Source organism: Crinia signifera, chromosome 1, assembly GCF_055691185.1.
Source record: "Crinia signifera chromosome 1, ASM5569118v1, whole genome shotgun sequence".
Classification (NCBI taxonomy): Eukaryota; Metazoa; Chordata; class Amphibia; order Anura; family Myobatrachidae; genus Crinia; species Crinia signifera.
The window spans coordinates 375,826,198-375,838,466 of record NC_139217.1 but is presented as its reverse complement, the minus strand read 5'-3'; the positions used below and the strand labels follow the sequence as shown (position 1 = coordinate 375,838,466).

Genomic DNA, 12,269 nt, shown 5'->3' with positions numbered 1-12,269 from the left:
TCCAGCACTGACAGCTCCCGTCTCCCCCTGCCCGGCTCTGTCACTGTCCCCCGCAGCGTCCCCTGCACGCTGCCTTAGCAGCGCCCCCCACCAGCAGCCCTGTTCTGCAGCCCCCCCCTGCTCCCCGGGTTTACATGTGATAAATCGAGACGATTTATCACATGTAAAAAATGGCACATCAAGTGCCAATCTTATCAAGCTCCCCCCGGGGAGCTGCCAGGGAAGTCGGGGGCGACTTGTCCTCAGGAGTGTATGGGGGCCTTTATGAAGAAAGATTAGCTCAGTCAAGTCAGTGTCACATATTAAGGAAGGGAGTTATATAGTTGGCAATAGAAAACATTTTCAGCTGCATAGGATAAAGTCCATGAATGTTAAAATATTATGGCGAATGATGAACTATGAAGGGGTATTACTTATTAATTGCATGTTGCTCAGGAATTCTCTTTTTAAAGCTGGTTAGTATACAGGTTAGCTAGAGATGGTGCAGGGGGTGCCATTGCTGTGGGACTCAGAGGTTTGGGGAGCACAACTAACCTGCACCAAAGTCATATACTTGTCAACCAATATGGACTGTGGTGTTACAGTGTGACATAACATTTACTGAGGGCAAACTGTGAACTAGGACACTTCTATGGGGCAAAAATTACTACAGAGAAAGGTGTCTCTCTGAGCACTGAGAATCCTATTACACAGCTACACAAGTATGCATACACAGAAGACATGCAACCATATTCCTCTTCCCTGACTGAGTTAAGAGGACCTCAGATCAGTTGCCAGAATAATTACCTGACTTCCCATATGTGTAGATCAGAAACAACAGTCGCATTTGCAGCTACTGGGGACCTGTGATTGCTGGACACTAAGGGGGGATATTCAAACTCCTGTTGCTATTCCCGACGGGGGAAATAGTGGCGGGGCCCTATTAAATACGGCTGTGGATTGTTGAGGTCCCGGCCGCAGCTTGGCGAGCCACGGGCGTATCTCACGTCCATGCCCCCTTTTCAGTGTTTGGTAGGCGGGACATTGAATCCCGCCTGCCTATTTTTCGTCGAGCCGGACGAGACCCGCCAAAATGACAAAGTGTGTCCCAAGCCTTAAGGTGCCCACACACTAGAAAGATGTGCTCATAAATTAGCCTTGAAATCTTTTCTCCGTCCTGGACAAAAAAGATTTTAGGCAAGCGCACATCTTAACCAAAGATTTTTCGGTACTTGTTTCCTAGCACGGCCACAATCGCGGGCATCGTGTACCTTAAAGTTAAGGTACACGATGCCCGCGATGGGCCTGATTTCCTTTGAAATCAGGTCCATTTTGCCGGCAAAGGCGAAATCGTGGGCATCGCGTCGGTCGCGACCATTAACATTTCCCCCGACGCGATGCCCGCGATTTTTCCATAGGCTTCAATGTTAAAATAATTTTTAACATTGAAATCGGGAGCATCGCGTCGGGAAATCGGGAGCATCTAATGGCACAAGATGAGATGGACTTGATTAAGTCCATCTCACATAGGAAACAATGTGAAATGGGCCAATATGACCCATTTCACATTATATATGGCCCCGTCGTCACCCCACGACCTTTTCACTCCCCTACTATCCACGTCGGCGTGGAGTTGAGAATATAAAGTGTGGCAAGCGCAGCGAGCCTCCGAGCCCGAAGCGTGGCGAGCCCCGCGAGGGGCCGCGTATACCTGTGAAGTTATACGCGTCCCCTCGCCACGCTTCGGGCTCGGTGGCTCGCTGCGCTCGCCACACTTTATATTCTCAACTCCACGCCGACGTGGATAGTAGGGGAATGAAAAGGTCGGAGGACGCGCACCGCCGCCCCTCGCGGGCTCGCTGCGCTCGCCACGCTTCGGGTTGGCGTCAATTGTGGCGTGGGGTTCAGGGTGTAAAATTGGGGGTCTAGGGAATATTTGACATTGAATCCAATGTAAAATCGGGTCCCAGGGACCCTATTCACATTTGATTCAATTTTAAAATCGGGTCGGTCGCATGCGATGCGACCGACGCGATTTTTCCGACACGACCACCCCGATGGAAATCGGTGTGGCCGTGCTAGGAAACAAGTACCGATTTTACTTAAGATCCCATTTGCGTTCCTATGGATCTTTTGTTAAATCTTCTTATCTTTTGTGCAGCATGTTAAGGCTGCCATACATCTACAGATCGATTGCCAGATTGGGCTGGTTGGAACAAAAACCTGGTAATGGATGAGTGACAGATTTTGTCAGTTTTCCAGAATTTCAAAGCAAATGGTCAACTGCCATTTACTCTCATCCATTACCAGGTTTTTGTTCCAACCAGCCCATCTGACAATCGATCTGTAGATGTATGGCAGCCTTAAAATCAGAAGATTTAGCAAAAGATCCACAGGAACGCACATCGCACTGATATCGACCGATTATTGGTAACCTTGGATGATATATGGGCCGATTTATCGGGGAAAAAATTGTTCTAGTGTGTGGGCACCTTTAGCGTTTCAATTGCAAATATCAGCATTTGTGCACTGTATATATTTCCCCATTTTGTGATCTAGTTTAGTAAAACAAAGTCAGGCAACATAATCTGTATATTTGAATGCTAGAAATCTACACATCTACACAGTGCAACAATGCTACTCACCTCTAACTGCAGGGAATCTATCTTTTCATCCTGGCAAGTGTCCCCTTCACATTCATATTGCACAATTTTTCCATCTGTTTTGCTGGCAACCAATCGATGAACATAATTATCTGAAGAAGAAGATGAAGCACAGACAAGTTATTGCACACAAAAACAGGAAGGGGGTAATACATTAATTTAAATTCAGTCATTACACTAGCAACCCATTTATTAATAATCAGTTTTAGGGGGTTATTCAAGTTCACTCGTAAAGGCACAATCACTCTCTAATTGAAAAAAACCATATGCACTGCAGGTGGGGCTGACGTAACATGTGCAGAGAGTTGGATTTGGGTGTTTTATGGTTTCTGTGCAGGGTAAATACTGGCTGCTTTATTTTTACAATGCAATATACATATCAGTTTGAAGTACAAACCCCACCCAAATCTAACTCTCTCTCTGCACATATTACATCAGCCCCACCAGCAGTGCATATGGTTTTGTCCATTAGAGAGTGATTGTGCCTTTGCGAGTGAACTAGAATAACCCCCTTAATGTAGAGTAGGCTATCTAGTGTGCATAAGAGACAGTATTTACTGAATTAAAAAAAAAAATCATCACTAGAACATACACAATCAAGACATAGGAGTTACAGAAAAGAACTACATGAAAACCTAAGGACATGCATCAGAGAACTGCTTTATCAAAAGACAAATGGTAAATTGCCATTATGAAACACACAGAACATACCAGGATATTGGTTTGCTCACCTCCAGCATAATCCCAGACTCTGTGATTGGTCAGTTGCATTGCATAAGTATGCTGCGTCTCCTCAAAATGTTTATATGCATGTCTGCTAACATACCGACCACAGCCAATGTGGCCACAAATTAAACAGATCCAGAGATTCTGCAAGGTAAAAATCAAGGAGTTAACCCCAGCAGTAGTGTTCCACTATCAACTTGATTTACCCTTTGTAAATTACGGTAGATATTTTCCAACTTTTAATAATAAAATACTGGAAAAAAAATAGCAATGCACATTTAAAAAGAAAATGAATAATTTATTTATTCAAACATTACTGACATACATCAACAATGTATACTTATCTAAAATGTCTAATACAATAAAAAGAAGACTCCTTAATTCAGTACCCATGGCACGCTTACAGTCCAGGTACTGAGGATATCAAAGCACAGGTAGCTATATTATGACTTCGATAACTTGTGCAGGGATAGCCCTAATGTATGGACTGTGAATAGGCCATGAGGACCAGGGTTGGGAAACACTGCCTTATCGAATACACAATGCATTTTTACAGCAGTAAAGGCCCATACACACTTGAAGATTTTCATCTCAAAAGACTTTGCCAAAATCTTTGATAGATAGATCTTTTACCAAAGTAGTGCGTACACACTGAACTATTTTCCCCAAAGAGCAAGAGATTTTCAGGAGGTGAAAGACTTTGCTGAAAATCTTTCATTATAAATGGGCTGGGTTTGAATTCCAAGGGTTCCATATATATACCGTACATTCACCGGCCACCCCCGAGGAGCGACGCGGCAGCCCTCACCACATCACCTGTCCCACCGTGGAGCCATGTAGCGCCGGCCAGATCATCAGCGAGCCTCTTCACTCACTCGGAGCGATCCCCCGTGGAGAAACGCTCACACTCCCTTCCCCAGTGGATCGAGTAAGCACCGGACTGTCAAGTGTCAGAAAGTGGGCGTAGGTGAAAATGGTTGCAGATTGTGGGAAAACATAAGAGAGTTCTACAATCTGCGGCCATTTCCGACAAAACGGATCCATCTGGTCAGATCTGTTTTGTCGAAAACCACCTTCAATGCTGTCGGAAACGACAACATTGAATAGGCGGCAGTTGCTAATTTCCCCTGTCGGAAATAGCATCCAGAATTGAATAGTCTCCATTAGCACTAATAAATCCAACAAAAATAAATCCCCATCCATCAAGAATAAAAATAAATATAAAATAAACACTGATCACCTATACAATTGATCATCTTTTTACCAAATACAAACATGGCTAATATGTTTTTTGTCATGGAGTTGCAAAGTGTCCATAAGCAGTTAATGTTTGTAGCAATCACTTTATATTATAGACTCTAATACAGAGAGAGAATAGGTCAGATGTGATGCCGGTATGAGGAAGGTGCTGTTGGTTGTATATGGGAATATGGAGGTATTGCAGGACACCGCTTCTTTAAGAAACACAAGCAGATACTTATGCATGATTAAAAAACAAGGGATTATGGAATGAATTAGAGCTTTCACTCCATTGTGCAAACAACAATCCTGGCTCCAGGACAACTTGTTCAGTATGTTCTGTAGAAAACACGCAGTATAAATAGAGTCCACATGCTCCCAGTGCAGGGAACCAAAATGTCAACTTACTTCTTGAACACCGCACTCAAAGCATTTGTTTTCTTCCACTGGTTCTGGAGTTTGGCAGTATCTACACACTGGACATCTGTAACATACAAAAAATAATGTTACTTTATACATGCAAATTTGTGAAACATGTGTAATTCAGAAGTGGAAATTACTCTTTTTTTTCACTATTTTAATTGTATTATTATAGTATTAAATCTAATATTTCAAAAATGGAATTTATTTGGCAAAAAATACCCAGCGTCTGGGAGCATTAGATCATGCAAGCACCTACGTGGTGTCCTCCCAGCGCTGGAGACACTGGCTGTGGAAGCTGTGATTGCACAGAGTGGTTAGAATTCCATTGACTGATTCATCCATCCTCTCCAGGCACACCGTACATTTAGGGAGCTCCGTCAGATCCATCACTGGCAGGCTGGCACCCTGAAATGTAGGAATAATGTACCGTTTGTAAACCCAATGGAAAACTGTACTTTTTCATTTTTTAAACAATCATGGTATTTCCAAAAGCCAATGTAAATAAAACATAGGGGGCCAGTTGTACTAAGCATTGAAAAGTGATAAAGTGGAAAAACCACCAACTAATAAGCTCTTAACAGTCATTTATTCAAACTGACTGTATGAGCTGAATGGCTAGTACTATCACTCTTCATTGTATTACCTTTTAAGGCTTTGTACAGCTAGCCCAAGATCACATATAGTATTTATAAGATATCCTTGAACATGACTTGGTTATTCAATGGCATTGGTTACATTTACCAGCACTCAAAAAACATCTGCATTTCAGTGACCAATATCTACTCAACAATATCATATATTACACTTACAATCCTGTACAGTTCTGAAAGATCTTTATTGTCACCAGCTATAATGGTTGTTACCACATTCTCGGCCACCTGTCCAGAATATATATATTATATATATATATATATATATAAAAACTTAATACCCAAGTCGGATATATGAGGCAGCACTCCAGGTTCAAAAGGAAGGTTTTTTACTTCATGGATAGTGATTTCAAACACATACTGGGATTGCAACTGATAACATGAAGTTAGGCATGGGTTTCAGGGTAACATAACATAGTCACCACAGCAGTAAAGTGGCAGTCAACGAGCCCCATTTCGGCTTATCCAGCCTTCATCCTGGACTGACCCAGGATGAAGGCTGGATAAGCCAAAACGGGGCTCGTTGACTGCCACTTTACTGCTGTGGTGACTATGTTATTTTACCCTGAAACCCATGCCTAACTTCATGTTATCAGTTGCAATCCCAGTATGTGTTTGAAATCACTATCCATGAAGTAAAAAACCTTCCTTTTGAACCTGGAGTGCTGCCTCATATATCCGACTTGGGTATTAAGTTTTCCTATTATCTACATGGCTGGCACCCGCTTGTTACTCTAAGAATCCTTATTGAGTGCGTATCCCACTAAGTATATATATATATATATATATATATATATATATATATATATATATATATATATATATATATATATATATATATATATATATATATATATATATAATTCCCTCAAAGTACTATGTATAAAGTAAGTGTTCATTCTAGCATACTGCACATTTCAAAATCCGTGCAGTTCCTTTTTCCTGCCTGGGGTGTTTGGTGTCTGCTTTGGTGCTTCTAGTACAAGCTGGTCTGCATAGAGAAACAAGTCAGACTGCTGGAAACACCACAGCGGACAGCGACACCCCAGGCAGGAAAGACGAACTGCAGGGATTTGAAAGGTGTAGAATGAACACTATATGAAATGCAGGAGAACAAATACCTAGGTTGTATTTACACTATGTAACATTCTTGCTTTTATCCCTCTGAGTGCCAAGTGAATTTGTCAATATAGGTGTGAAAATTGCCTGCCAAAAATTACATTTTAATTCATCATAATGACCTGTAATGATTACCTCAAATAGACATAAAGAGGAGTTTGTTATTCGCACAGGACCCTCATCATAGTTGAGGAAATAAGGATGGACCCCCCTGAGTGATACTCTATAAATAGGTATGTTCCCTTATGCAGGGTACACACCAGGATGACCCGCTCACGATGCACATCGTGAGCGGGTCCTCAGTGTCTCGTCCGACCCGCTCACGGTGACGCGGGGGGGCACGACCCGCTCACGATGTGCACCGTGAGCGGGTCCGATCCGATGGCGACCCGCACCCGGCTGTATGGTCATCATTCAGATCCTACCTGCAGCAGGTAGGATCTCAATAACGACCGACCGACCCGCGGGACCGCGCATCGGATCGGTATCGGTCCACACCAGGACAGAAAAGGGCCCAATCACCACACAATCTACATCCAATTGGTCGGAATTGGATCTAGATTGAGGGGATCGGGCCCTAGTCGTCCTGGTGTGTACCCGGCATTAGATTCTGTTGTACGGGAGGGCATAAACAAGATTTGTAAGAACAGAAAGGAGAAAAGTATGTCTCGGCGTGGTGCACCTTTATGGACTTTCACGAGTAAAAATAAGCTTTTATTCACACTGTTGAAAAGAGCGAAATATAAAAAAAACACAAGACAAAACCACATCAATGTGGTGTGTTTTAAAAAACGGCGGCTCACTTACTTGACACAATTGAACTGTCAAAATATATATACACTATCGACAGGTGGTTCCCGTTGACAATTAAAGAATTAGATCAAATGTGATATCTCATGTGAAAAGTGTCTGAGTGGGGTTACATTACCAGAGGAGGGTGCAGACACTATGTATCGTCTCTAAGCCACGTGGTGTTTTTGCTGTATTAATTAAAGGGGTTGAATATCCCCTATATCTACAGTATAGTATATTTACCTCAAATAGGAATTTTTTTTTTTAGACAATTTTTATTTGAATTTATATAACAAATGTGAGCGACACTGGCATTTTTTGTGGATATTTTGCACATCTCTCAGAGATGTTGGCACGCAAAGGGTTAATTTGACAGAATACATCCTAAATCAAGGGTGGCCAAATCAGTCCTCATGATCTACCAACGGTCCACGATTTGCATATCACTAGCTGGTGCACAGCTGTAGTCATTGCTAACTGTCACATTTAGTACATGTGCTGCACTCATTCCTACTTTTTTTTTTTTTTAAATACATTTTATTAGAGAGGTCATGCATACAAAGAATAGGAACCACAAGAAAACCTACGCAGAGGTTTCATAATTAAAAAGAAACATATTAATTGGCACATTTAACATTATATATATATATATATATATATATATATATTATGTATATATATATATATTATGTATATATATATATATATATATATATATATATATATATATATATACACATATATATATATATATATATATATATATATATATATATATATATATATATATATATATATATATATATATATATACACACACACACACACACACACACAACTCTTGATTTTAAGATATTATAATTTTAAAGAATAATAAAAACTAGGGTACTTGTTTCCTAGCACAGCGCCCATCGCATCGCATACCATAAGCCTTACAATGGTATGCGATGCGATGTCACGCGATGGCAATTTAAAATCGTATACCATCGCATTGTATGCCATATACAATGGTATATGATTTTAAATTGTATAAGCACCCTAATGGGTTTTTTCAATGTTAAATGGCCCCGCTATAACATTATTAATTGTATAAGCACGGTAATGGGTGCTTACAATGTTAAAAGCACCCCCACGCCACCCCCAGTATCAACGGGAACCTGAAGCATGGCGAGCGCAGCGAGCCCGAGAGGGGTGGCGGTACGCGTCCTCCGACCTTTTCATACCCCCACTATCCACGTCGGCGTGGAGTTGATTTCAGATAGTGTGGCGAGCGCAGCGAGCCCGAAGCGTGGCGAGCCCCGCGTGGGGACGCGGAATACATGTAAGGTAATACGCGTCCCCTCGCCACACTATCTAAAATCAACTCCACGCCGACGTGGTTAGTGGGGGTATGAAAAGGTCTAAGGACGCGTACCGCTGCACTCGCCACGCTTCGGGTTGTCGTTCATAGTGCGGGTGGCTTGGGGGTGCATTTAACATTGTAAGCACCCATTGGGGTGCTTATATAATTAAAAATCGTATAGGGGTGCCAAAATCGCATTGTATCGCATGCGGCTATATGGTATGCGATGCAATGCCATACGATTGAAAATCGTGGGCGCCATGCTAGGAAACAAGTACCAAAACTAGCAAAGAAAGAGCAAAGTCATCAGAAGGGAAAAAGGAGGGAGAAAGAAAAGTGAAAAGAGGGGTAGAAGGGGAGTTAGGTAGGGTTAAAAAAGGGATCCAACCCGGCTGGATGATATAATCACCAGAAGGTCAAGCAAACTAGCACAGGGTCATTTCCCAGGTAATTTAGTCAAAAGCTGGTGTGACATTAAAGTAAATGGTCCAGGGTTCCAAGACTTTAATGAATTTTGTTGAAGAGCCTTTCAAAATGCTGGTAATGTACTCCATAGAATGAATATGCCAGATTTTGGCAGTGATTTCAGCCAATGTATAGATGTATAGATAAAAAAAAAAAAAGAGAGTTAGCCAGCGCTGCTATATTTTGCCAGAGAGGGCAATCCCACCAAATATGTAGAAATGTGTCATATATACATTTACATCTCCAACAAAGGGGGGGAAATCTCAGCATTCATTTTGTTAACCCTAACTGGGACATAGTACCATCTATAAAATAATTTGTATGCGTTTTCTTTTAACCTGACACATATTGAGCTAGAGGCTATGTTTGTGTAAATATCGGACCATTGTTCATCCCCAACAGTCTCTCCCAAATCATTTTCCCACGCTTTTCATGTCAATCTCTAGTGTTTGAACTATAAGGCAACATTAAAAAGGCACAGAGAAGATATAAGCCCCTTAGTAGATGCTTTACGGAAACTACGTTTTATGCTGAAGAAAGGGGTCTCGCAGTGATTTGTGATTTTACCAAAAAGTGGAAATATCTGATTTGGAGATATTGAAAGACATTTTTATGAGGGATTGAGTGTAACGTTTGAATTTCCGCAAAGGTGGGAAAGGAAGAAGTTTGGGAAATATCATTAAGAAATTTAATCCAACTATTCCACCATTATCCAAAGGTGTTCCGGGAGCACCCTGGCCAAAATCTGGGGTAGTTAAACAAAGGTACCAGAGGGCTAGGGAAGGGGGCAAGATTGAATTTTCTATTGGTCGTGTCCCAGACATCAAGGGTGTGAGAAATGATTGGGTGGGTTCTAGTATTTTTGGATCAGGCCTTTCTAGGTAACCATAACAGTGAAGAAACAGAGTGCATCAGGTTGCCTGAAATACATGAACTGTTGGTAGATCTTGAGGACAAGGTTTAGCCACCCCTGCTGTAGGGAAATGAAATGAGACAATTAACAGACAATAAACAGAAAACAATTACTTGCAGGAAAACAAACCTGTCAAGTTCGGTCATGAAATTATAACTGTAAAATATATGGTCGGGAAAATTACAGTAGGACTTTTAATAGCGGCTCTTTAAACCTATTTTGCAAACTGAATGAAAACCTCCATACCAAGGATCTAAATTGATCACAGCTAATTAAAACGGCTCATAAAATGTATAACTGAAACTTGGGTGTGAAACAGCCTTGTAATATATATGGTACATAATTAGCAAGTATGACCGTAGTTCATGAACTACGACTCAGAACGCTCAGCCAGCTACTTGGGAGACAACGGTGGTTTACAGACTTTTAGAACAAAGCTGTACAATGGTCGAACCTCTGAGGATCCTCAGGCAGCCTCTATAGTATAATATGCTTTTACATGTGTTCAGCCCCCACATCATAACATAAAATGTGTCTTAATCACAATGCACACATTCATTAGATACAAGTAGCATATCCAATTAATCAGCACAGCGTCCCTATGCATCCCAGTTGCAGGACATATCTGTACATAATTCTTCATTCAATATTTGGAATGTGCAACGTAGACAATTCGGTAAAGGAGTGTACTTTATATAAATACAAATTCTATGGAAAAAAACGTGCAGAATACTCACATCTTCAGACTTAAACACCTCTGCCCTTTCTACATAGACCAGCTGGCAAACATCCTCTTCAATAGAATTGAACTGACGTCCGTTGCTTGACATGTAAAAACTATCTGCGTCCGCCTGGAGACAAACAAGAAGAGTTACTGTAATGTTTGTAAAGTCCCCTTCATTATCAAAATAAGTAGCATCCAGTGATTCAGGACAAATGGTGATGAAGTGGTCCTGAACCTCCTATGGCATATGGACATCAGTCTCCCATCAGTAACTGAGATCACCTGATGTGTTTAACACAGAGCTGTCAATCCTTTCTATAAACAATGTAACACTAGATCAATCTTTTGTCATGTTTTTTTCTTCATACCTGTCACAAAATAGTCACATGGATGAACCCTCTGTTGCAGACAACACAAATGATGTTGTATATCTATTAGGGCTGTTCCACAGAACATATTGGCAGGGGGGAGCAATAGGGGAGACAATATTATATACTTTATTGGTACTTGTGTAATATCTGGGCGCCCAATTTTGACATCGGGTCAGAAAACTCGCATGCGATGCGACCCGATTTTTCATTGTACAACCACCCTGATGGCTGATTACAATGTTAAATGCCCCCCAGACCCCGATTTTTAATTGTATACCCACCCTGATGGGTAATTACAAGGTAAAATGCCCCCCCCCATGATCAACGCCAACCCAAAGCTGGCGAGCACAGCGAGCCCGCGCGCGTCCTCCGACCTTTTCATACCCCCACTATCCACGTCGGCATGTAGTTGTATATATATATATATAGCGTGGTGAGCGCAGCGAGCCCGAAGCGTGGGGAGCCCCGCGAGGGGACGCGCATTACTTCACACGTATTACGCGTGCGCTCGCCATGCTTTGGGCTAGGTGCGCTCGCCACACTATATAAAATCAACTCCACGCCGACGTGGATAGTGGGGGTATGAAAAGGTCGGAGGACGCGTACCGCCGCCCCTCGCGGGCTCGCTGCACTCGCCACGCTTCGGGTTGGCGTTGATCGTGGGGTGGCGTTAACAATGGGGGGGGGGGCATTTGACCTCATTATTGACCATCAGGGTCTGGGGGCGACACCTCAGGCAGGGAAGAGGAACTGCATGGGTTTTCAAAGATGGCGGGTGCTAGAATGAACACTACAGAGTCACGTTCACTGCGGTTATGCTGGTAACACATTCGTCCACAACGCCATAATGACACTCAGTTTAG

The 12,269-nt window shown here is 42.1% G+C and overlaps 1 protein-coding gene across 2 annotated transcripts in view; it reads right to left on the bottom strand.

The window, feature by feature from the left end:
* The window catches only part of BRAP (BRCA1 associated protein), a 41,605-nt gene that overhangs the window by 15,322 nt on the left and 14,014 nt on the right, over nt 1-12,269 (bottom strand). For both annotated transcript variants that reach the window (XM_083151407.1, XM_083151406.1), the window contains exons 5-9: nt 11,049-11,162; nt 5,287-5,435; nt 5,016-5,091; nt 3,374-3,512; nt 2,625-2,734 (exon numbers count right to left, since the gene is read on the bottom strand). In XM_083151407.1, coding sequence (XP_083007533.1) covers nt 2,625-2,734; nt 3,374-3,512; nt 5,016-5,091; nt 5,287-5,435; nt 11,049-11,162 — 588 coding nt within the window. The remainder of the gene's footprint in view (nt 1-2,624; nt 2,735-3,373; nt 3,513-5,015; nt 5,092-5,286; nt 5,436-11,048; nt 11,163-12,269) is intronic.